Source organism: Prionailurus viverrinus, chromosome D4 (assembly GCF_022837055.1).
Source record: "Prionailurus viverrinus isolate Anna chromosome D4, UM_Priviv_1.0, whole genome shotgun sequence".
NCBI classification, from domain to species: Eukaryota; Metazoa; Chordata; class Mammalia; order Carnivora; family Felidae; genus Prionailurus; species Prionailurus viverrinus.
The window spans coordinates 94398622-94424434 of record NC_062573.1 but is presented as its reverse complement, the minus strand read 5'-3'; the positions used below and the strand labels follow the sequence as shown (position 1 = coordinate 94424434).

General features: G+C 50.0%; 1 protein-coding gene across 8 annotated transcripts in view; it reads left to right on the top strand.

Annotated features, from left to right (window-relative positions):
• The window catches only part of PNPLA7 (patatin like phospholipase domain containing 7), a 64077-nt gene that overhangs the window by 9000 nt on the left and 29264 nt on the right, over nt 1–25813 (top strand). For 5 of the 8 annotated variants that reach the window (XM_047830579.1, XM_047830581.1, XM_047830577.1 and 2 more), the window contains 11 exons: nt 1575–1703; nt 2088–2186; nt 3407–3533; nt 4072–4212; nt 8405–8505; nt 8623–8769; nt 17927–18004; nt 18844–19049; nt 20418–20549; nt 21364–21487; nt 21991–22104. In XM_047830579.1, the coding sequence (XP_047686535.1) occupies nt 1575–1703; nt 2088–2186; nt 3407–3533; nt 4072–4212; nt 8405–8505; nt 8623–8769; nt 17927–18004; nt 18844–19049; nt 20418–20549; nt 21364–21487; nt 21991–22104 (1398 nt within the window). The remainder of the gene's footprint in view (nt 1–1574; nt 1704–2087; nt 2187–3406; nt 3534–4071; nt 4213–8404; nt 8506–8622; nt 8770–17926; nt 18005–18843; nt 19050–20417; nt 20550–21363; nt 21488–21990; nt 22105–25813) is intronic. The other 3 variants (XM_047830580.1, XM_047830583.1, XM_047830584.1) reach the window with 2 other exon arrangements.

Below are 25813 nucleotides of genomic sequence, written 5' to 3'. Positions count from 1 at the left end.
AGCTATGCACTGAGGCAGCTTATACCTCAGTTTCCCCAGAAACTGCACAGAGGAGTCTCTAGAGCAGTGCAGCAGACCTTGGCAAGGATGCATCCTTGTGGGGCCAGGAACCTATGTACACAAGTGTGACACTCACATGGTGGGCGGAGCCCTTGGTGGGTGTCCTCTGATCCAATTCTTGAGTTCTTGTGCACAAGGGGGTGATAAACTCCAGAGACTTTGAGGGTGCCCATTGTTTTCACCCATCCCTGTTAGGCTGGCACAGACATGTTTTGAGCTGTGGTGGGGCCTGGGGTGGAGGCATGGATAGGACTCCGGCATCTTGCTCTGGCCCCAGGACCTGGTGTGCCTTCACGAGATGCTTGGCCAGGGCTGAGAGGGACACTACCTCTGAGCAAGGCAGACCTGCCTTGGAAGGCCAGCTGGGGGCAGCCTCTGCCTGGAGCCTTGTGCTGGGAGAGGCTACCCAGACGTGCAGGACAGGCCCCATATGGCTGTGTAGGGCTCTGGCTGGTGTGTTGGAATCTGTAAGGTGCACAGTTTTCTTTCTGTAAAGGATGTGAAATGAGCAGAAATGATTCCAAGGAGAAGAGCTGAGTCCCAGAACTCACTTAGAGCATTTGAGAACCACATGCCCAGAGTTCCCGATGTACAGGGCTTGGTTAGGAGGTCGGGACTAGCCCGCTCCCCCATTGTAGGCAAACTTCCAGTTACACTCAGCTCCCTCCAGAGACTGCTGGGCCCACCTTGGTAACACAGACATTGCTAACATGTGAGGACTTACAAGGGTTGAGGGGCTCCCCCTAAAACCAGGGACCCAGACCAGCCAAGTTCCTGACCATTCAACCCTGGCGGTGTAGATGTGGTGTACGTGTGGGCCGCTGAGACTCATCCGTGGCACGGCGGGGGGAAGGGAGGCATGCAAGTGGTGCAGCCACTGTAGAAACAGCATGGTAGTTTCTTGAAAGTTAAAGATGCATAGACCGCATGGCCCAGAAGTTCCACTCCTGGATATTTAGCAAGAGAAATGAAAACTGTTTGCACAAAATCCGGTGCGTGAACATTTATAACAGCTTATTTATAATTGCCCCAAACTGGAAACAGGCCCAGTGCCCTTCAGCTGCTGGGTGGTAAGGACACTGTGAAGCATCCATAAAATAACCCCGTTCTCAGCCATGAAGAGTGCCACTGCTGGTGTGTGAACAGCATGGCGGGCCTCCAGCTGCCGTCTCTGTGAGAGGAGCCAGACCTGTGTGGTTCCATTTATGTGACCTTTTGACAAAGGCAAAGCCATCAGGACAGAGAAAATCCCAGGGGTTGCCAGGAAGCAACAGTGGAAGGATAGGCTGATGCCAGCAGAGGGTGGCATCCTCGCCAGAAAAACGGGTTTCTCTGTAGTGCCAGCCGGCTCCTCTGAGGTGGTTGGTGCTTGGAGCCCGCTGGCCATCTGCTTCCCGTGCAGGGCAAGGCTCCTCAGGGCCCTCGTGGGTGTCCCGTGTGGGGGCAAGGTGCTGGCATCTCACCCCTTCTGGAGACAGGGTGCTGGGAGCGGCCTGACCTCGCTGTCCTTGCAGGGCCACACTGCTCCATACAAAACCGTGTCCGCCCGCGCGGCCGTCCCTTCCACCGTCCTCCGGCTCCCAGCAGTGGCTTTTCAAGGAGTTTTTGAGAAGTATCCTGAAACCCTGGTGAGGGTAGTGCAGGTGGGTCCCTTTTGCAGTCCCCCTTTCTGGCCTGGGAGCCACTGCACGCACATGAAGGCGCATCCCGAGTGGGTGTAGAAAGGATTAAGGTGGCTTTTTGGAAGTTTTGTAATACATATTTTACAATAAAAGTTAACATTCATGACCTCACAGAGGTCCTCGGAACTCCTACCAGCCCCCAAGAGGGTTCTTTTTTTATTATTAAACTTGTTTTGAAGTAATCTTAAAGATTTACCAAAAACTTGCACACATAATGCAGAGAGTCCTTACGTCCCTAGCGTCAATATCTTAGGTGGCCGTTGGGGGGTTGTCAGAACCTCGGGTTCACGCCTGGGAGGGTGGTGAGGGGCGCGGGGGTCTGAGGAGGCGCCGGGCTTGGCACAGCTGGCTGTCCCCTCACAGATCATCATGGTGCGGCTGCAGAGGGTCACCTTTCTGGCTCTGCACAACTACCTGGGCCTGACCACAGAGCTCTTCAACCCTGTAAGTGCAGCCTCGCCTCCCCCCCCCCCCCCCCCATCCTTGTGGCTAGGACCCTGGGCTTTGAAAGGTTTACTCCTCTGCCTTAAAGCAGATGCTGGTAGATGAGTCGGGGGCTTGAGTGTCCCGAGAGTTCCTGCCGAGAACCCTGCCCACCCATGGGGTTTGGGGGATGGGACTCCTGCTCTGATACCCCTCCCAGAACAGTTTGGCCTGAATGTGGCCCCTTTGGTCACCTTGCTCTGTGACCTCATTTCCCCTTTCCTGTTGCTCACTTGGCGCACACGGCTGAGCTGCCTGCCCACCCGGCGGAGGCGGCCACCTCCTGCACCCTGGGGTCCCTCCCGCCATGGGGTTGAGCTGATGGCTGTGAGAAGGGTCAGCTCACTCCACCCGGAGCTGCTGTGAGCAGTAGATGAGACCCTCCGAGGCCCTGGTTGGAGGGGGCTGGATGCTGACCTCTAATTCTTGGGGTCAGTGTTACACTTGGGTGTTGTCTCTAGTTTTGATGGGCATTAGGTTTTATCATCTTCTTTTACTGGTATTTTAGGACATATCCTTTTGGTTTTTTTTTTTTTTTAACTTAAGATTTTAAAAAAATGTTTATTAGAGAGTGTGCACGCACACACGCGAGTGGGAGAGGGGGTGGGGGTGGACAGAGGATCTGAAGCAGGCTCTGCATTGAGAGCAGAGAACCCGATGTGGGGGCTCAAACTCATGAACCTTGAAATCATGACCACCCAGGTGCCCCAACCTTTTGTTTTCTACATTACTGTCCGTCTTTTTTTTAAAACAAATTTTTAATGTTAATTTTTTGAGAGAGACAGAGTATAAGCAGGGGAGGGGCAGAGAGAGAGGGAGACACAGAGTCCAAAGCAGGCTCTAGGCTCTGAGCTGTCGGCACAGGGCCCGATGCGGGGCTCGAACTCATGAACTGTGAGATCATGACCTGAGCCGAGATCAAGAGTCGGATGTTTGACTGAGCCATCCAGGTGCCCCAATATTACTTTCCATCTTAATGAAGGGCATTAAGGTTTCTGACAGTGTGGACCACCATTTAAACTTGACGGAGTTGCCAGGATAAAGCAGGCTGGGCCTTTGTTGCCGTAAGCACACAGCTAGTCTCTCCACTGGTCACCACTCTTCTCATCCCCCTAAGTGTGGCTGCGGAGAGTACTAGCCCAGGGTACCGCTGGAGCACCTGCTTCTTTCTCACGCCCCAGGAGAGCCAGGCCATCCCCCTGGTGTCTGTGGCCAGCGTGGCTGCTGGCAAGGCCAAGAGGCAGGTGTGCTGTGGCTCTGAGGATCGTCTTGAGAGGCCCCTCCGGCCCCAGGAGTCCTGCGATCCAGGTACTGGCCCTGGCCTGGCCTCCAGCCTGTGTCGGGCCTCCTTTCCTCCCCTCACCCCTGTCTCTGTGGGAGGACTTGGCTGTCCAGGAGACAGCCGTTCGGGGAGCAGATTCCAAACTTCATGTCGCTCTAGCCCTTGAGAGGGGCCTACATCTGGGGCAAGAGACTGTCCATTGAAGCATCTTGGCTGGGGGTCACCTCCAGGGTGACAGTATAACATGCAGCCATGCTAACAGATGTGGGACAGGTCACCAGCTCGTGTGTAAACAAATGGCTAACAGACTAGTAAAATCAAGCTGTGCTGCGCGGGGTCCTTCCTGGAAGGTGGCTTTGTATAAACTCACCTGAGGGTCTGGTGGAGCACCGAAGCGTGCCAGGCTCATGCCAGTGTGCTTGGAGGGCCACCTGGACTAAAACGGTCCCTGGGAAGGGCCAGGCACGTGTAGGTGGTGAGGGTGTGGTCAGAGACCCTTGAGACATGATTTGTGCACTGCTGTGGGAACAGAGGCCTTGCTTCCCACCCGTCTCCTCCCGGCAGATCGAGGGGGCAGCCGTGCAGCAGCTCCTGGGCCTCTGCTGAAGAGGAGCCAGTCCTTCCCGCTGCCTTCTGTTCACGAAGAGATCCTGGATGAGCTCGGCAAGGCCCAGGCAGGTGACCAGGCCCCTTTTGCTCCACCAGGTAAGGCATTGGGTACCCTGACCTTGGAGCGTTGATGGGTGGGCAAGCCCTCAGGCCCAGAGAACCCTGTGCACACACTCAGCCTTGATTTGATGCGGTGGTGATTGTCTTGGTGCCCCAGGCATCCTGTGGGCTCCTCCCCACACTGCGCCACTTCTGTGCTCCCCGTGTTCTCACCCCCGAGGCTGTGCCCGGCCACTGCAGGAGCGTCTGCTCCAGCACCATCCTTTCTTCCCTGTGCACACCATCAGGCTGCATCCCCTGCTGAAATAGACTTCCTAGGCCCTCTGGCCCCTCAGCTGCCACTGGATCTGCTTCCACGCAAGCAGAGCTCTCCAGGAGCTGTCCATGCCAACTCGTCCCCAGTCTGCCTCTGCTGTGCTTTCTCAGCAGCTCTCTGCCCCTCTCTGGGGCACCTTCCCCACAGGGACTTGGCCTCTGTGTGGATAGGCTCCCAGCGCATCCTGGCGGTTGGGCCAGGGATTCTCTCATCCCGTCCGGCAGCCTTCACAAACGAGCTCATTCCTTACCAGCTTCTAATTTTGCTCTTATGTTCATTAGAAAGTTTGTTTCGTTTTTATGTGCATTTTGTGAGTGGCCGGCAGGTTTCATCATCTGGTGTATTTGAGAGCTATCTGGGTACCCCTTTAAGAATTGTCTGTTTATATTCTCTGCTCATTTTCTGCAGGGTTTCCTGAGTCTGCCTTGTTGATTTGCATTAATTCTGTATATGCTCTGGATAGAGACCTTCCACCATTTGTAATTGTTCAGATGTCTTTTGTCCGTGTCCGTCTGTTACCACGCCCAGCCTTGTGGACCATTGTGGAGCAGGAATCCTTGGTGTTCATTTATTGAAAAGCAGCCGTTGCACACCTTGGGATTTGTGTTTGGGGCCTTCCTTATTCTTTGCTCATTCACTGGGTTGTAAGTGCATTTGTCTAGATCCTTTTCTGCTAGCTCTGTGGTTTTCCCTTCCCTGAGGTCTCATTCATTTGCACTTCCTACTTGTATGTGTTTGAAGTAAGAAATTAGGTCTTTTCTTACTTTGTATACTGATAATTTACACAGCGCCGTTAAGATCTTTCATTTACCTGTTGCTTTTTTTTTCCTTTGGTGCCATGTTCATTTGGTATCAAGTTTCTGACTCTACGTGGAATTTTTTGTTTGTTTAGTAATAGATTTTTGGAGATATGATTCACATACCATTAAGGTCACCCTTTTTAAAAAAAAAATGTTTATTATTATTTTTTTTTTGAGACAGAGTGGGGAGGGTTTGGAGTGGGGGAAGAATCCCAAGCAGGCTCCATGCTCAGCACAAAGCCCAATGAGGAGCTCGAACTCACAACCGACTTCCAGATCATGACCTAAGCCAATATCAAGAGTCAGATGCTTAACTGACTAAGCCATCCAGGTGCCCTGAGTTCACCCTTTTATTTATGTATTTATTTACTTAGGGGCGCCTGGGTAGCTCAGTTGGTTGGGCATCTGACTTCGGCTCAGGTCATGATCTCGTGGTTCACAAGTTTGAGCCCCATATCGGGCCCTGTGCTGACAGCTCAGAGCCTGGAGCCTGCTTCTTGGATTCTGTGTCTCCCTTTCTCTCTGCCCTTCCCCTGTTTATTCTCATTCTCTCTCTCTCTCAAAAATAAATAAAACATTTAAAAATTTTTATTTATTTACTTAATTTCTTTATTTTTTAAAGCTTATTTATTTGAGGGAGAGAGAGAGCACAAGCAGGCTCTGCACTGTCAGCATGGAACCCAATGCGGGGCTCAAACTCATCAACTGTGAGATCATGACCTGAGCTGAAGTCAAGAGCCGGACGATTAACCAGCTGGCACCCCCCCAGTTCACCCTTTTAAAGTGTACAATTTATTAGTATATTCACAAAATTTTACATCCATCACTACTGTCTGTTCCCAGAACATTTTGTCAGACAGTGGAAATGCCGTGCCCTCATCAGCCGTCACCCCCTGCACCAGCCCCGGGCAACCACTGATGTGCTTTCTGTCTCTTGGGTTTGCCTGTTCTGGATATTTCATTACTAGGATCTACTTTTTAGGTATCTTTTGTGTTTGTAGGTATTCCTTTGTGTTCTATTTGCCTGTTTCTTCATGGATACCAAGGTGTTCTCAATTTTCATTAACTGCTTATGGTTGTATAATATGAATACAGAAGGTGTAAATCGTAAATGGACAGCTTATGATTTTTCATAAACTGAACTCACTTGTGAGGCCGGCACCCAGGTGCAAAAAGCAGGTGCCACGGTTACCAGTGGTGAAGTTAGGCTGCTGCTCCCTGCCCTTCTGAGTCCCAGCGGTCAGGCTGCTTCTCAGCTCTCGTCTGACATCCATGCGTGTTGTGTGGAGCAAGACGCACCTGTTCTCGCTGATGGATAGAGATTTATTGTGTGAATACACTGCATGTGTGTCTGTTGAACACACACGTATGTGTTCCTGTTGAAACCGCTGGCTCATAAAGTGCACACGATTGACTCGGAGGCACTGCCCACGCTCTTCTGAGTGTCGGTCCCAGTTCGTGCTTCCACTCCCCTCCCAAGGCTGTGCTGTCCAGTGTGGAGCCTCCGTCCCCTCAGGTGCTCTTGGCCTTGGGTGTCTGTGCTGCCGACAGGTCGCACCATCTTCTGGGAAACCTCCTGCTCTTGCACCGTCCTGTCTTCTTCACCTGACCCCCTGGGCCACAGTGGGTCTCTCTGTGGCTGCACCTCCAGCCTCCTGATGACTCTTGAGCCCCAGCACTTTCCGTTTCCATGGGGAGTGGGCTGCCATTGTCTTTTGTCCATTTTCCTCTTAGGGTGTCATTCGTCTAATTGCTGATTAATAGGACTTCTTTAGATAGTCTCTGTTAGATATAGGTACTGAAAATATTTTGTGCTCTTTTCACCCTCTTAATGGTGTCTTTTAATGAATAGAAGTTTTAAAATTTCATAGAGTCCAATTTATCAATTTTTTTCTTTTGTGATTATTATTTGTGTCCTATTTAGGAAATCTGCCTGTAAGATTTAACATTTTACCATTCACATTTATCCTTCTAGGATTGGTTCTTTTGTCTAAAGTGAGCGGGGGTCATGATACACTTTTTTCCAGCTATTCAGCTGACCTGCTGTATTTTTTAAAAATGTGTTTAGCAAATTTTTTCAAAAGAAGCTTAAGTGCTAGATAACTGAAAATAATAGCAGTCCACAAATAATAAAGTTTGACTCTGAATTATCTAGTTCCATTAACATGTCTGGTTAACATCCATGCAGGTCCCAATACCTTTCCTCTGGTCCAGAAAAATAATGCCCTCTTAGAGGACATGTGTCTGCAAAGATCAGAGACACTGATCAGAATCTTAAGTTTTGTCAACTGTCTTGTATATAGTATATAATACGTGATGTGTATAAACTAGGAGAATAGCATCCTACAGAAATGTGTAACCTTTGATATATGCGTGTATCCGTTACGGGGAGCATGGTTGGGTTTTATTTGTAAAATAGATATTGGTATCACAATACCTTGGCTTAATAACAAAACAATAATATGTTAATATATAAAATGTTAATATGTTGTTAAATAATAACATAACAGTATTACAGTAAGTACTATAAATACACAGTATCTCAGACTGAGCAAAAATAGTTATGATTAAAAGTTGGTTGTGGGGGTACCTGGCTGGCTCAGTCAGTGGAGCGTGTGACTCTTAATCTCGGGGTCATAAGTTTGAGCCCACGTTGGGTATACAGATGACTTAAAAATAAAATCTTAAAAATAAAAAAATTTTTTCTTCTAATGTTTAGTTTTGAGAGAGAGCACAAGTGGGGTAGGGGCAGGGAGACAGTCACAGAATCCAAAGCAGGCTCTGAGCTGTCAGCACAGAGCCTGATGCAGGGCTGGAACTCATGAGCTGTGAGATCATGACCTGAGCTGAAATCGGGCACTTAACCTACTGAGCCACCTAGGCGCCCCCCCCCCCCCCCACCAAATTTTTTTAATTTAAAAAACAAAATAAAAGTTGGTTGTGGGTCACAGGAGAGCGTGAAAGCACAGTGACTTTGTGCTCCAGTGGTTTTATCTACCAGGGTCTGTATTCCTCAGGCTTCAAGGAGAGCTCAGCCGGCCTTCGGTGAGTGCATATGGACCCACGTGCCCAGGCTGGTCCTTAGTGTCCTCAGTCTTCCCTCTATTCGTAGGGGGCACAGCAGGTGCAACCTCAGACCTGAGGATGGCATGTGACCGTGCCAGGGTCCTTCTCCATGCAGAAGAACGCCTTGGGAGCTCTGTGGCCAGCAAGGTGGGTGGGGACCCTCTTTTCCCTCTCTGGCTTTGGTGCTCCTTGGCTGTAGTGTGTCCTACGGGGACCCTTCCCCTGCCACACCCCTCTGATCATGCTGCCTCTGTTCTTCTCAAGTCCAAGAAGAACGTGATTGTTGCAGACACTCCCTCTGCGGTCTTCCACTACTCAGAGACTAACTTAGATGAGACTGTCTCCAGCAGGAAGACAGATGCTATCTTCAGAGCCGCCAAGAAGGACCTGCTCACCCTGATGAAGCTGGACGTAAGTGGCCACCCTCCTGCCCTGTCTCTGGCTTGGGTGAGCATGGAGACATGTGCAGTCTCTGGTGGGACAGGTGGGTGATGACTCCTGCACATTGTCCTAAAGACCCACGCCTTTGGGGCAGTGCGTCCCAGGATGGAGTTATTGTGCTGGTGGCTTCGCAGACCCTCTCCCTGGCGCTTTCTCAGTACATCCTTGCCCTCCTCCGCGGGCTGTGAGTCCTGTGTACTCTGCAAACTTTGGATGCCATCTAAGGGTTAAAGAGTTGTGAATACCTTGTATACAGAAGAGAGTGGGTGCCCATGGAGCCACCACATAAGGGACCAAACTACTGGTCCCGAAACCAGCTGTGTGCCCTCAGTGGCTGCAACCCCCTGCTCCCCGGGAAGACCACTGCCTTGCGCCTGTGTGTGGACTTGATGTACGCGACTCCTCCTGTGTGTCCTCTGGGCCTACTGACACTTGCTCAGCTTTGTGCCTGTGACCTGCCCACACGGTTGTCAGTCCTGGAGGCCCCATCACTGCTGTCTCTGGCTCGGGCCAGCATGGGAATGAATGTGCTGTGCATATCTATCTCTCATATCACAGCACATCCGTGCTGTGGAGGGACACACACTCATGTGTCTGTGTCCCAGGGGGTATATATCACCACTTGCCCAGATCAGTGGCAAGGGCTCCTGTGACCCTGCATGCATGACAGCAGTCAGGATTTTCAGACTTTTCCATTTCAGACAAATAAGGCACAATGAACATGGCTTTTAATTTTTCTTATTTTATTGTTTTTTAAGATTTTATTTTTGGGGGCACCCGGGAGGTTTGGTCGGTTAAGCATCCAGCTTTTGATCTCAGCTCAGATCTTGATCTTAGGGTCGTGAGTTCAAGCCCCATGTTGGGCTCCACACTGGGCATGGAACCTACTTAAAAAAAAAAAATGCTTATTCTGTATCTGTTGATATGACCATGTGGTTTTGTTTTTTTTTTTTTTTTTGGTCTGTTGACGGGATGAATTACATTGAACTGATTTTTTATTTAAAAAAAAAACACCTGTTTTTTAATGTTTATTTTATTTTTGAAGGAGAGAGAGACAGGGTGTGAGTGGGGGGAGACACACACACACACACACACACACACACACACACACACACACACAGAATCCGAAGCAGGCTCCAGGCTCTGAGCTGTCAGCACAGAGCCCAGCATGGGGCTCAAACTCACAAACCGCGAGATCATGACCTGAGCCACAGTCGGACGCTCAACCGACTGAGCCACCCAGGCGCCCCCCATTAATTGATTTTTCAAGTGTTGGACCAGCCTTGCATACCTGGGACAGATCCCACTTGTTTGTTGCGTATAATTCTTATGTTGTTGGATTTGATTTGCTAATGCTTTGTTGAGAAATTTTGCATCTGTGTTCATGAGAGATACAGGTCTATAGTTTTATTGTATTGTCTTTGTCTGGTTTTGGTGTTTGGGAAATGCTGGCCTCATAGAATAAGCTAAGAATTCCCTCTGCTTCAATTTTCTGAAAGAGATTGTAGAGAATTAGTGTAATTTCTTCCTTAAATATCTGGCAGAATCTACCAGTGAACCCATCTGGGCCTGGTGCATTCTGTTTTGGAAAGTTATTAATTGCTGACTCAATTTCTTAATAGTTATAGGCTTATTCAGGTAGTCTCTTGTGTGAATTTTGGTGGATTGTGTCTTTCAAGGAATAGGCTTATTTCATCTAGGTTATTAAATTGTTGAACATAGATTGTTCATAGTATTTCTATATTATCCTTTTACTTTGCTGGTTATCTGTAGTGATGTCCCTTCTTTCATTTCTGATAGTAATAATTTGTGTTCTCTTTCTTTTTTTTCTTAGTCGGCTATAGGCTTATCAATTTTGTTGATTTTTTCAAAGAATTGGCTTTTGATTTTGTTGATTCTCCCTATTGATTTCCTGTTCTCAATTTTATTGATTTCTGCTCTAATTTTTTATTTAAAAAAATTTTTTTTTAACATTTATTTATTTTTGAGAGACAGAGGCAGAGTATGAGCAGGGGAAGGGCAGAGAGAGAGGGAGACACAGAATTTGAAGCAGGCTCCAGGCTCCGAGCTGTCAGCACAGAGCCCAACGTGGGGCTCAGACCCACACACCGCGAGGTCATGGTCTAGCCGAAGTCAGATGCTTAACTGAGCCACCCAGGTGCCCCTGCTCTAATTTTTATTATTTCTTTTTTTCTGCCTACTTCTAATTTACCTTTTCCCCCTTATTTTATTTTATTTTATTATTATATTTTTAATGTTTATTTATTTTTGAGAGAGAGACAGAGTGTGAGCAGGGGAGGGGCAGAGAGAGAGACACACACAGAATCTAAAGCAGGCTCCAGGCTCCAAGCTGTCAGCACAGAGTCCAGTGCAGAACTCAGACTCATGGATCACAAGATCATGACCTGAGCGGAAGTTGCCACCCAGGAGCCCCTCCCCTAATTTTATAAGGTGGAAGCTTAGATTATTGATATTGGATCTTTTCTGATTTATGCAATCAGTGCTATAAGTTTCTATCTAAATGCTGCTTTTGCTGGATCCCACAAATTTTGAGTTGTGTTTTCATTTTCATTTAGTTAAAAATTTGTTTAAAATTTCTCTTGAGGGCGCCTGCATGCCTCAGCTGGTTGAGCATCCAACTTCAGCTCAGGTCATGATCTCACGGTTCGTGAGTTCAAGTCCCACATTGGGCTCTGTGCTGACAGCTTGGAGCCTGGAGCCTGCTTTGGATTCTGTGTCTCCCTCACTCTCTGCCCCTCTTCTGCTTTCTCTCTGTCTCTTTCAAAAATAAATAAACATTAAAAACAATTTTTTAAATAAAATTTCTCTTGAGATTTCTTATTTAACCCATGTGTTGTTTAGAAATGTGTTGTTTAGGGGCATTTGGGTAGCTCGGGTCATGATTTCATGGTCGGGCTCCATGCTGACCGTGGAGCCTGCTTAAGGCTCTCTTCTGTCCCTCTCCCTCAGCCCCTCCCCTGCTCTTGCCCGTGAGCACACACTCTCTCTCTCAAAAAAAAGAGGTGTGTTGTGTAATTTCCAAGTATTTTTGGCTCTTCCAGTTATCTTTCTGTTACGATTTCTCACTTAATTCTATTGTGCTCTGAGAGCAGACTTTGTATCATTTGTATTTCCTTAAATTTATGAAGATGTGGTTTATCCCCAAGGTATAGGCTATCTTTGTGAATGTTCCATGTGGGAAGACTGTATTCTGCTTTTTTGTATGAAGTAATATAGATGATAAATTATGCCCAGTTGTTGGATGATTCTGTTGAGCTCAGCCGCGTCTTTACGGGTTTTCTGCTAGCTGGGTCTGCATTTCTGACAGAGAGGGCTGAGTCTCCATCTATAATAGTGGATTTGTCTGTTTCTCCTGCGGTTCTGTTTGTGTCTCATGTACTTAAACGATCTGTTGTTAGGTGCGCACCTCATGTATAGGGTTGGTACACCTTCAAGAATTGACCCCTTTAGAGGCACCAGGGTGGCTCAGTTGGTTAAAGCAGATTGATTTTGCCTCAGGTCATGATCTCACAGTTTTGTGATTTCAAGCCCCACATTGGGCTCTGTGCTGACAGTGCAGAGTCTGCATGGGGTTCTCTCTCTCCCTCTCTCTCTCTGCCTCTCCCCATCTCTTGCTGTCTCTGTTTCTCTCAAAATAAATAAATAAACTTAAAAAAAATTGACCCCTTTATCATTGAGCAATGTCCATCATTATCCCTGGTAATCTTCCTTCTGAGAAGTCTGCTTCATCCTCTGAAATCAATATAGCTGATTCTGCTTTGTTTTGTTTTCTCTATTCATCTACTTTTAATCCATGTGTGTCTTTACATTTAAAGTGGTTTTTTTTTTTTTAAGTTTATTTATTTTTGACACAGAGAGAGAGAGCGAGCATGAGCTAAGGAGGGGCAGAGAGAGAGAGAGAGAGAGAGAGAGAGAGAGACAGAATCTGAAGCAGGCTCCAGGCTCTGAGCTGTCAGGACAGAGCCCGATGTGGGTCTCAAACTCACGAACCGTGAGACCATGACCTGGGCCGAAGTCAAACGCTTAACCAGCTGAGCCACCCAGGTGCCCCTAAAGTGGATTTCTTGTAAACAACATATAGTTGGGTCTTGTTTTTGTAGTTAGTCTGACAACCTTTGTCTTTTTTTTTTTTTCTGCCTTCTCCCTAGTTTATTTTTTAAAATTAATTAGTTAATTTTTAATTACATCAAAGTTAGCTTATAGTGCAATAATGATTTTGGGAGTAGATACAATGATTCATCCCCTACGTATAACTCCCAGTGCTCATGCCAACAGGTGTTTTCCTTAATGCCCCTTACCCATTTAGCCCATCTGCCCATCTGCCCACCCACAACCCCTCCCACAACCCTCAGTTTGTTCTCTGTATTTAAGAGTATCTTATGTTTTGTCCCCCCCTCCTTATTTTTATTTTTGCTTCCTTTCCTTTATGTTCATCTGTTTTGTATCTCAAATTCCTCATCTGAGTGAAGTCATATGATATTTGTCTTTTCTGACTGGCTCATTTCACTTAGCATAATACTCTCTAGTTCCATCCACGCAGCTGCAAATGGCAAGCTTTCGTTTTTTTTGATTGCCGAGTAATACTCCATCGTGTATATATACCACATCTTTATCCATTCATCTGTCAATGGACATTTGGGCTCTTTCCATACTTTGGCTATTGTCGATAGCACTTCTATAAACATAGGGGTGCATGTGCCCCTTCGAAACAGTACACCTGTATCCCTTGGATAAATACCTAGTAGGGCAATTTCTGGGTCATAGGATAGTTCTATTTTTAGTTTTTTTAATTTTTTTTTTTAATGTTTTGTTTATTTTTGAGACAGAGAGAGACAGAGCATGAGCCGGGAAGGGGCAGAGAGAGAGGGAGACACAGAATCCGAAGCAGGCTCCAGGCTCTGAGCTGTCAGCACAGAGCCCAATGCGGGGCTCGAACTCACAAACCGCGAGATCATGACCTGAGCCAAAGTCAGACACTTAACCAACTGAGCCATCCAGGCACCCCTATTTTTAGTTTTTTGAGGAACCTCCAGGCTGTTTTCCAGAGTGGCTGCACCAGCTTGTGTTGCCACCAACAGTGCAAAAGAGAGCCTCTTTCTCTGCATCCTCACCAACATCTGTTGTTGCCTGAGTTGTTAATGTGAGCCATTCTGACAGGTGTGAGGTGGTATCTCCTTGTGGTTTTGATGTGTATTTCCCTGATGATGAGTGATGTCGAGCATTTTTTCATGTGTCGGTTGACCATCTGGATGTCTTCTTTGGAGAAGTAACTATTCATGTCTTTTGCCCATTTCTTCACTGGATTATTTGTTTTTTGGGTGTTGAGTTTGATAAGTTCTTTACAGATTTTGGATACTAACCCTTTATCTGATATATCATTTACAAATATCTTCTCCCATTCCGTCAGTTGCCTTTTAGTTTTGCTGATTGTTTCCTTCGCTGTGCAAAAGCATTTTATTTTGATGAGGTCCCAATAGTTCCTTTCTGCTTTTGTTTCCCTTGTCTCCGGAGATGTGTCGAGTAAGAAGTTGCCGCGGCCGAGGTCAAAGAGGTTTTTGCCTGCCTTCTCCTCTAGATTTTGATGGCTTCCTGTCTTAATTTTAGGTCTTTCATCCATTTTGAGTTTATTTTTGTGTATGGTGTAAGAAAGTGGTCCAGGTTCATTTTTCTGCATGTCGCTGTCCAGTTTTCCCAGCACCACTTGCTGAGGAGACTGTCTTTATTCCATTGGATGTTCTTTCCTGCTTTGTCAAAGATTAGTCAGCCATACGTTTGTGGGTCCATTTATGGGTTCTGCATTCTGTTCCAGTGTCTGAGTGTCTGTTTTTGTGCCAACAACCTTTGTCTTTTAATTGGTGCATTCAGACCGTTGATGTGTAAATGATTACTGATAGAGTTGGGTTATTACCTACCACATTGTTTACTGTTTCCTATTTGTTGCCCTCATTTTTCTTGTTTTTTGCTTTTTGTGACTATTATGCGTTTTGTATCATCTGGTTTTCCTCCTTTTTTGGCTTATCTGTTTTATATTTCTTTTTTACTTTTTTAGTGGTTGCCCTAAACTTGCAGTATATATTTGCATTTAACCCTAGTCTACTTTCAAATTACCCTGACATCATAAGAAATATATATATTGGTCTCTGGCCCCGGCTTCTGACAGCTTCTGAGTTCTCCTTTTAAACACGACACTGCCTTGTAGAGTGTGAGAGCTTAGAACCAGGTAACCCTAACTGGCCACCACTTGGAGCATCATGGCATGCATAACCAGGTACATAGTTGCTATTGATGTTATTGAAGAGATTTACCTGTTAGATCAATTAAGAATAATAACTATGAGGGGCGCCTGGGTGGCTCAGTCGGTTAAGCGTCCGACTTCAACTCAGGTCACGATCTCGCGGTCCGTGAGTTCGAGCCCCGCGTCGGGCTCTGGGCCGATGGCTCAGAGCCTGGAGCCTGCTTCCGATTCTGTGTCTCTCTCTCTGCCCCTCCCCCATTCATGCTCTGTCTCTCTCTGTCTCAAAAATAAATAAATGTTAAAAAAAAAAAAAAAAAGAATAAGAACTATGAGGCTCAGTCCGTGGAGCATGCACCTCTTAATCTCAGGGTCGTGAGTTCGAGCCCCGTGCTAGGTATAGAAATTACCCAAAAATAAAATCTTGGGGCCCCTGGGTGGCTCAGTCGGTTAAGCGTCCGACTTCGGCTCAGGTCATGATCCTGTGGCTCGTGAGTTCGAGCTCTGCATCTGGCTGTGCGCTGACAGCTCAGAGCCTGGAGCTTGCTTTGGATTCTGTCTCCCTGTCTCTCTGCCCCTCCCCGGCTCATGCTCTATCTCTCTCTGTCTCAAAAGTAAATAAACATTAAATAATTTTTTTTTAATCTTAAAAAAAAAAGAATAAGAACAATAAAAGTTTTTATTTTCCCTTCACTTACGTGTCTTCTCCAGCGCTCTTTTCATCATGTCGATCGAGGTTCTGACCTGTATCGTTTTCCTTCTCTCTGAAGAACTTCTTTCAGCATCTTCATCACCCCCTCATGTCTGAAGGGCAATTCCAGTGGGTGCAGAATTCCAGGTTTTCTCTGTTTTTTGTCTCTCAACACTTTCAATATTTGACTTACTTTTGTCTTGCTCATGTTCATTTCCGAGAAGTTAGGTGTAATTCTTTGTTCCTCCGTAGCTCAGGTGTTTCTTCTCTCCAGCTTCTTTTTTTTTTTTTTTCCTCCAAGTTTGTTTGTTTATTTATTTTGAGAGAGAGACAGGGTGAGCGAACTGGAGACAGAGAGGGAGAGAGAGAGAGAATCCCAATCCCTGACACGGGGCTCAAACCCACAAACTGTGAGATCGTGACCTGACCTGAAACCAACAGTTGGACACTAAACTGACTGAGACCCCCAGGCACCTCTTCCCTCCGACTGCTTTCAGGACCCTCGTTTGTCTTGGACCTTCTGCACTTTGAAATGATCTGTATGCCTGGGTGTGGTGTCCTCTGACTTCCTGGTCTGTGGTTTGGTGTCTGACATTCATTTGGGGGAATTCTCAGTCATTATTGTTTCAGTTATTTCTTTTGTGTCTTTCTCTCTTCCTCCTCCTCCTCCTAGCCTTCCCTTCACATGTGTGTCACACCTTTGTCGTTGTCTCACAGCCCTTGGGGATCCTGTTCTGTGTTTACAGTTTTGCTTGTTTGCTTGAGTTTCACTTCTGGAGTTTCTGTTGCTGTGTCCTTAAGTGTCAAGATTCTTTGCTCAGTGACTCCAGTCTGCTAATGAGCCCATCAGAGGGCTCCTTTCTGCCATACTGTCTTTATCTCCAGCTTTTCTCTTTGGTTCTCGCGATTTCTCCCTCTGTGCTTACACTGCCCATGTGTTCTCGTGTGCCGCCTACTTGATCTGCAGAGCCCTTAGCGTATATTAACCGCAGTTGTTTAAAATTCTACTCTGATAATTCCAACACCTCTGCCAGGTCTGAGTCCGGTTCTGATGCTGCTCTGTCTCTTCAGACTGTGTTTTTGCCTTTGCGTGTGCCTCGTGGTTTTTTCTTGATGGCTGGATGTGATGTCCCGCGTCAGAGGAGCTGTAGTTTCCCTCTGCTCCCCTGACAGATCCAGGAGGTGCAGCTGGGCTGGTTTTCTCCCTTCTCAGCCCCATAGCTGCTGCCACTGCAGCCCAGCCTGGCAGGGTGTGGGACCTGGGCTCTAATCTGTGGCTTCCTGCCTGGCTTCAGGGGGCACAGCAACCCCCCCACCCCCCGCCCCAGGCTTGCTTTCTAGGCTTCTGAGAAAGCACAGGGGGTCAAGGCCTGCCACAGTGCACCTGCACCTTCTCTGCGCAGGCTCCAGGGAGCCTCTGGCTGGAAGAGGGGAAGGGGGTGTCTTCCTCACTTGGGAAGTCAGCACAAGGCCTAGCAAGGCCACCCTGACTCCGCACCCCAGCATCTCATTCATACCAGAGAGTAGCTGTGCTGCCACCTGACCTTACAGTAATCCTGTGCACCTTTGAAAAGATTGATGGTTTTCAGTTGCTGCTTTTAATAACTTTTATTATATTAAAGGTATAATTAATGATAAAAGAGAAGGAACTCTTGTCAGTAGTTCTTGAGTGATATAGGGAGGGGTGGGGAGGGGAAGGGAGGGGAGGGCCATGGGTCCCGTGTGGTCTGTGTTCAGTGGGGCCTGTGCCTCTGCGTTGGAGTCTCCCAGTGCGTCTCAGGGTCACCCCCAACCCTTTAGGGAACACAAGATGGCTGACGTGGGCTGGGGCTGGGCACTCCCCTTCCTCTGGCCAGCTAAGCCCTGATGAAGCCCCAGCAGGTCAGGCTGTGCTGAAGCAGTTTCCCCTGCGGGCAGGCCTGTGAAGAGCACATAAGCCTCTGGAGTATTTTACAATATCCTGTCCCTCCCGCTACTGGAGGCCTAAAGGCATTTAGGGCACTCTTCTCGGGTATTTCCTATGAGAGGCCCAGCTGGGCTCCTGGAGGCTCCATGTCTGATGTCTGAAGTCCTGTGCCGATGGTACCAGTGTGATGCGGGTGGCTGTGCAGGGTCCGCCTTGGCAGCCGTCCTCAGACAGTGTCCGTGCTCTCTTTTGTTGGTACTTGCATTCCTATTTTTAGGACACCTCGCTCTTGGATGGCCGGGTGACGCTTCTCCATGTTCCGGGAGGCACGGTGGTGTCGAGGCAGGGAGACCAGGTGAGCAAAAGGCCATGGTCGGAGGGAGTGGCCACCAGGGCTGCCCAGTGCTGTAGCCAGTGCTGGACAGGATGCAGGGTCTGTTGTCACTGTTCCTGAGGGCGCTCTTCCCCTGGGGCTTGTGGAGGTGTCTGCAGCCATGTTGTGAATCACTGAGCCCGCCCTGTTTGTGGGGGTGGGTGCGTGTGCACACTCACAGATGCACACGTGCTTGCATATGTGTGAGCAGGTCATTACTGAGCTCCTAGGTGCAGAGGACATGCTTTTGTTTTCTCAATTCCTAAGTCCAAATACAGATGAAAAATACATTTTTCTAAATAAATGAACCTAATTTCTGATTCTGAAAGCCTTGTTGTGCTGGGCAGGCAGGGATCATCTCCATGGCATCTGCCCTCCTGGGAGCTCGTCTCTCTTGCTGCTGGGTGGTCTGGGTGTCCCTCTTTGTAGGAGTTGGGTCTTCTGTGGCCCCTGCACCAGCATGCCGGAAGGTGTTTTGCTTAGTGTGCTCTTAGAGCAGCTTTGGTGAAACAGGTGTTTTTTGCTGGGAGAGCAGACCGAGCATGGGCCCTCCACCCTTGTGCCCGTGTACCTGCTGGAGCGTCACTACACGGGCCCAGGTTACCACAGCCGGCTGAAGACCCAGGGGCAGGACTTGGGGGACAGAGCTCCTAGGCAGCACGAGCCTGTGCCCAGGAACAGTGACATGAGACAGCACAGGCAGAGGAGAAGTGTGCAGTTCCTGGGCCATCCCCTGGCCCCGCCGCGCAGAGCCCCCATGGTGCTGCTGCGCTGACTGCCTGGACCCAGGGGTCTCCAGCCCATACCCCTTGTTTGGTTAGGACGTGAACATCCTCTTTGTGGTCTCGGGGCTGCTGCATGTGTACCAGCGGAAGATCGACAGTGAGGAGGACACCTGCCTATTCGTGGTGCGCCCGGGGGAGATGGTGGGCCAGCTGGCAGTGCTCACGGGAGAGCCCCTCATCTTCACCATCAAGGCCAACAGGGACTGCAGCTTTCTCTCCATCTCCAAGGCCCACTTCTACGAGTGAGTCCCCGCTGGGCCTCGACCTGCCACGTGAGGCCAGGCCGGCCTGGGTGGCTCCTGTGTGGGTGGCTGTTGTGGGGCCCACGTCAGGTACCTCTCGGGGCCTGCCTCTAGCCCTACTCACACCCAAGGAGACAGGAGTTCCAGGGAGAAAGGTGAGGTCAGTGGGGTGAAGTAGCAGGAAGGGCTTGTTACCCTGTGGGGTGGCCACCATGCTCCCTGCCTCTGGAGGCCCAGAGAGCTTCGGGTCCTCTTCAGGAAGACAGTCCAGATCATCCATAAGCCTGGGCCTAGACCCTTGTCCACCCAGTCCAGCCCCTCCAGGCCCAGAGGTGTCCTCAGCCTGCTGAGGGAGCCTGATCGTCACCCCTGTGCGTGTGTGTGTGTGTGTGTGTGTGTGTGTGTGTGTGTGTGTGTTGTGGGCTCACGGTGTGTGTCGTAGGCAGCTCCCGCCCTGCACACATCGTCTGACTCATGTCCTGAGAGAGCTCATCTAACCCTGGGCCTTTATGTACTAAATTCACGGCTCCCACCAAACTCCCCTCCTGGCCCCTGTGTTGGCCTGATGTGCTGACCACCCCCTGCAGTGCCTCAGGGGCTTCCTCAGTCATTGTCCGAAACCGAACTGCCGATTTCCCCCCAGTTTTCTCCTGCTCCCATTTTTCTCTTCTCTGTAACTTGTGACTCTATCTGCCACTTGCTCGGGCAGAGTTTTGGAGTTGCCCCAGCCTGCCGCCCCTGAGCTAACCGTGCCCTTACTGCTCCTTCTAGAAGCCTTCACAGTATAGGGGACACCCTGCTGTTGCCCTCGTCCCCAGCAGCCGGTTCACACACGGCGACCAGGGAATTGGGTCTGTTGTGTTCCTGCCGGCCAGAGCCTGCCAATTACTCTGTCACGCCCAGAATCGACCCAGAGCGTTCCCAAGGTCCTGCGTGGCCGCTGCCCTCTGACCTCTCAGCCTCACCCTCACTCTTGTGCCCCTACTCAGCCCTTTTTCCACACCCACTCTGGTCTTCATGGCACGTTGCATCCCACTGCTGGGGTGAGACGTCAAATGAGGCCTGTACTCGGAGCACATCTGTGGGGGCGATGGCAGCTGGCAGGGGGCTCCACAGACTCTCCCAAAGCTGCTGGCGGCTGCGGGGCGTGCGCAGACCACATCGGAGCAGGTGGCTGAGTGGTTGCTGAGCTCTGTCCTAGCCCTGGGCCTGTGTCCCTGTCACCTGCTATGTGGCATCCCCATTTGATAAGTGTGGGTACAGGTCCCGCCAGCTCCAAGTGCTGTGGCCTGGAGGGAAGGGGGTAGCACCGGAAGGGCTGGCTGTAGGCCTTGCTGGAGCAGGAGTGACTCTGGGCGGGCTTGGCAGAATCATGCGGAAGCAGCCAACGGTGGTCCTGGGCGTGGCGCACACCGCCGTCCAGCGGGTGTCGTCCTTCGTGCGGCAGATCGACTTCGCGCTGGACTGGATGGAGGTGGAGGCCGGGCGCGCAGTGTACAGGTGGGGCCCGTAGGCATGCAGGTCTGTCACCTGCAGTGTCTCCACTGGGAAGACCAACTCCTCTGGCTCTGCTCCCTGAGGTCCCCACACCCATGTGCTTCCTGGCCCTCCTCCCACGGTGTGCGTGTGCACACACTCAGACACGCACACGCACACACACTTTTTCATGGGCATCTTTCCCTATCAACGTATGCAAATGCAGGCTCTCCTTTAAGATGGCCCAGCAGATGGGAGGTTAGCACAGCCTGTGTGAAGGTGCTCGTGTGCTGAGCGTCTGGCCTCTTAGCTCCACGTCGCAGCAGCAGCTGTGTCCAGAGTTTCACACAGACACGGGCTGTTGCTATCTGGTTTTTAATGGTATTGAAAATTAAAATCAACAACATTTAAAATACTTATGTATTTTTTGATGTATTTATTGAAGTTTATTTGAGAGGGAGAACGTGAGCGGGGAAGAGGCAGAGAGAGAGAGAAAGACAGAATCCCAAGCAGACTCCACGCCGTCAGCGCAGAGCCTGACACAGGGGCTCGAACTCGCCAACGGTACTGCCAGACCATGACCTGAGCCGAAATCAAGAGTCAGATGCTTAACCAACTGAGCTGCCCAAGCGCCCCGAATGATTATTTGCTTAAAAATCACAATAAGCCCTTTATATGTTAGCGTATGTATTTTTTGATGGAAAATAACTGTATTTTCCCAACCAAAAAAAATTTAGTGAGATTATATTTTTTTAATTAATTGGTTTATTTGCCACCTCAAATGGTACAGGGCTTCCCGACCTTGCCCCATCTGCTCCATCGGTCTCTGTCCCTGCAGGCAGGGAGACAGGTCAGACTGCACCTACATCGTCCTCAGTGGCCGGCTACGCTCTGTGATCCGCAAGGATGATGGCAAAAAGCGCCTGGCGGGGGAGTATGGCCGCGGAGACCTCATCGGTGTGGTAGGGCCAGATTCCCTGTCCCCACCAGGCCCTGCTCCAGGGTGACTCCTGGCTCCTTACCTGGGTGTGGGGAGGGGGCCCTCCAAGTGACCTCATGTAGGGCATGCCTTTCCTGGGGGCCGGCGTGCTCGCTCTCACCCAGGCTGCAGCACCAGGGCTTGGAACGGTCATTCCTGAAGGTCTCCGGAGAGGACAGCTGGCCGGGTGGAGCTGGGAGCTCCTCTGAGAACCTTGTGTAGGATGAGGCCCTGCGGGATGCCCGGCCCCTTTGGCCTCAGGCAGGTTCCAGTACTGCTGGACGCTCACCCTGTCTCAGGCTGTCACTGACGCTCCTCCAGCACTTCAGGGGTGGCTGGACGAGCCCCTTTTCCTCCTGTTTCCCGCCTGTATGCCACACTGCAGAAGGGCCACCACGTGCTCTGCCTGTGGTTGCGTTCAGAGTGTGGCTGGCTGGGCCTACAGGGCTGGAGGGCGTGAGCACCTCCCCAGCTTCTCTTCCTCAGGTGGAGACGCTCACCCACCAGGCCAGGGCGACCACAGTGCATGCCGTTCGGGACTCAGAGCTGGCCAAGCTTCCGGCGGGAGCCCTGACATCCATCAAGCGCAGGTACCCGCAGGTAAGCACTCCTGTTCCGGGCTGCCTTAGGAAAGCAGGACATCCAGACCATGAACTCGGGATTACTAGACACTGGGCTGCGTCCTTCTGAGTACCAGAGTGGGTACAGATAGAAGTGACCTGAAGCAGGCTCGTTGCCCGTTTTCAAGGAGGTGTCAGTATGGACCAGCAGGTGGGGATAAGGGCCTTGGGGCAGGTGGCTTGGGTGTTGCCAGGAGGTGGGAGGGGTACACGGGAACTCAACGAGCGGAGCCACCTGGCGCCTCCCACAAGATGAGCCACGTCACAGGTGATACTGAAAACCAGTGAGGGATCTCACGACAGGCAGGAACAGGCGTGATGCAAGTGTGGTTTTCGCGGCGGGGGCTTTCTTGCTGTGCTTCTTGGGAAAAGTGGACTCGGACTTTGGACAAGGCAGATTCAGGCTTGGGCGAGTGGCCATTGGTCCAGGCAGTGGACGGAGGGGAGTCTGTTCTGCTCCTGGGGCGGATGGAATGGCTGGTTTTCGTCTCCCTGCTTACAAGCAGTAAGTGTGCGGCCTGGGAAATGGGAGGGCCTCGGACCCTGGAGTTTGGAGGAGGATCCGGAGCAGAGCCGCTGCAGGAGGAAGAGATGGCCTGTTCTTTCCTCATCAGCGCCGTGTGCGCGTTTCGTGCAGACATCTCTGCTCTGGAACAGAGCAAGTTTATTTTACAAAGTTATTTTCACTTTAGCACCAAAACTTGATAAAAATGCAGAAAACTTTCAGTCATTTCTCTTAGTGCTACAAATACTCTAAATGTGAGCAAATCACCTGTAAAAAATATGTATTTGATTAGGGCCTGTTTAAGGAATGTTAGCCTAATGTTGAGAAGCTATTAAAATGTAATTAATTATGGGAAAAAGTCAAAAGGAAGTCTTCCCCTTACGATTATATCAGGGCTTTTGACAAAATTCAGCCACGGGTAGTAAACCCTCTAAATAAAATGGAAGTGAAGAAACCTTTATTCCAGAACACCCAAGTCCAAAACAAGATAGGCCCCTCGTCACCTGACGGAAAAGGTTGAAAAAAATGAAACAATTGGCCTAAGTTTGGGAAAGGAGTAAAAGTTGGATTTGCAGCAAACAGGTATCTTGTTTGTGGAAAAGTGGAGGGTTTACAAGGTGGGCTGGAGCATGTGAGTTGAGACCAGCACAGCCACATGAGGAACTGTGTGCATGTGTGGGGCCCACGCAGCCCAGGGCAGCCTCCTGGTTCCATCAGCTGAGAGCACCTAGGACGTGGCCCTGCTGTGTCCTACGTGGGATAGGGTGAGTCTTTCCCAGTTGGAAACGAGGGAATGGATGTCTTTCTGTGAACGGTTTAGGGTGCCTTCCCTGGGGAAGCAGCCGGGGGCCACCTGCCCAGCAGGACCTTTTCCTGTGGGCACACAGAGCTGGCTGGGGGAGGCACTGCACCCCCTTGGCATGCCACTGTATATTCTGGCTCCGTTTAGATAGTTCGTAATCTTTTACTGTCATCTTTCATTTGGCTGTTCGTGTCCCAGATTTGGTCTCTGGGGACCCCTTAGTCCTGTTGTGCCATGTGCATTTCTGGCCCGGAGCCCTTGGTCACTCTGCTGGAGCTCCCAGGGTCTTCCCTTTCTGTGCCAGCCTCTCCCTCTCCAGCAGTGAGAACATCTGCTCCTGTCTTGAGCTGTTTGTTCAGGAGTGTGTGCAGCTCCTCCCTCGAGGACCCCCCCCCCCACACCGCAGAGCATTACCCCACACCAAGCCGCTGCCCACCCCCCCAGTTCTTCTACTTCCTCCTGCACCTGCCCGCGGCTGACGCCTGCATCTCCCTCCCTCAGCACCTCTGCAAGCCCGTGATCTGTGGGAGGATCTGGGCCCAAGTCTGAGGGCCTTGATCTAAGCACCAGGAGACCCCTGTGAATGGCAGAACAGTGGTGGTGGTGGCCAGGGCCAGTACGTGTGCCACCAGCGGCCACGCGATCACTGGGAGCAAGGGGGAGCCAGCTGCTTCCTGTTCTGGAGGGGTGCTCCCTGGTGGGCCCATAGAAAGACCCTCTGCTCACACCCGCTCCCCTGGGGGCCCACAGACTTCACCCATGTGCAGCTCCCAGGAGCTCGTGGTGCGTCCCGATGCTTCTCCATCACACGCTGGCTGCTCCTGGGCTGACTACCACCGTGTGTGCTCTCCCATAGGCACTGGCCTGGCCTGGCCTAGATCCTGGGCTTGCTTGCTTGGTGCCCTCCAACACAGGGGACCGCTGGCCACTCGGCCCCATGGGGCGGCTGCTGCCAGCACGCCACCCACCACCACCGTCCTCTCTGTGTCTGTGCTTGGATTTTTTTTTTTTTTATTTTTTTTTCAACGTTTATTTATTTTTGGGACAGAGAGAGACAGAGCATGAACGGGGGAGGGGCAGAGAGAGAGGGAGACACAGAATCGGAAACAGGCTCCAGGCTCTGAGCCATCAGCCCAGAGCCCGACGCGGGGCTCGAACTCACGGACCGTGAGATCGTGACCTGGCTGAAGTCAGACGCTCAACCGACTGTGCCACCCAGGCGCCCCTGTGCTTGGATTTTGTGTAAATGAAGTGTGTTCTGTCCGGCTTCTGTTGCCCGGTGTGGTGTCTGAGGTCTGTGTCCTGTTGACATGTACTTTTTGCTGCAAAGCAGTGTCCCACCCCGCGCCAGGGTGCACTCATCTGTCCTGTTGATGGATATTTGGTTGTTCCCAGCTTGAGGCTGTTCTGGAAATATTTTCATGGCACGTGTTTCGTTTCTCTTCGGAACCACTTGACACTGGCATTGCCGGGTCAGAGGGTAGACGTATGTTGGATGTGGTTGCCCGTGTGGTTGTACCATTTCATGGCCCCAGCAGCACACAGCCTGTCACCAGGCGTCAGCACTTGGTGGCTGCACTTGTTCGTTCCACAGGAAATGGCTCTCCTTGTGCTTAGAATTTCCCTGATGACCAGAGATGTTGAGCACCTTTTCGTGTGTTCATGGGCTTATTTTGAACCTTTTTCACTTGCTGTAGAAATGATCGCTTTTTAAATTAGCCTTAATGAGAATTATTATAAATTTGTAACTGTGATAATTATACCATGTGTATGTTTTTAAAGCCTCTTTTAGAGATACAGATTCAAATATTAATGGATAAAATGCTGTGTTTGGGATTGGCTTCAAACCTTTTCAGGTGTGTGTGTGAACTGATTGTGGCTGTGTGATGGAGGGTGGGGTTCGCCCTTGTGTATCGTGAAATTTTCCACAATAACGTGTGGTTTTAAAATTAGCTCCAAGTAACAGTTTGTTGCTAGATTACTTATATACAAACCAGACTCCTTTTTAGCTTCTCTTTTGGACCACTGCTCAAACTGTTTTTTGTCTCACGCCTTAAAATGTGGACAGTTTCACTTGCCTCGTGCATGAGTCTTTGACTCCATCATCATGGGGGTGAGAGAGGCTCTCTGAGTTGGTTTTCCAGGGCTGTTGGTTACTGGAGCCTAAGGTCTCAGCCGGCTCCTTCCAGGGGCAGCCCAAGAGCTCAGGGCTGTAGATGGTCAGAAAGCAAACCAGAGGCTGAGGCCTGGAGAGGCAGAGGACAGCAGACAGGCAGCATCCAAGGGACCTCATCAGTGTCTTCAGCTTGCTTTCTGATATAATTTAGGTTTTACTGAAGCTGACAGCAGCTTCTCTTTACACGGTGGCCCTGGACTGCATCT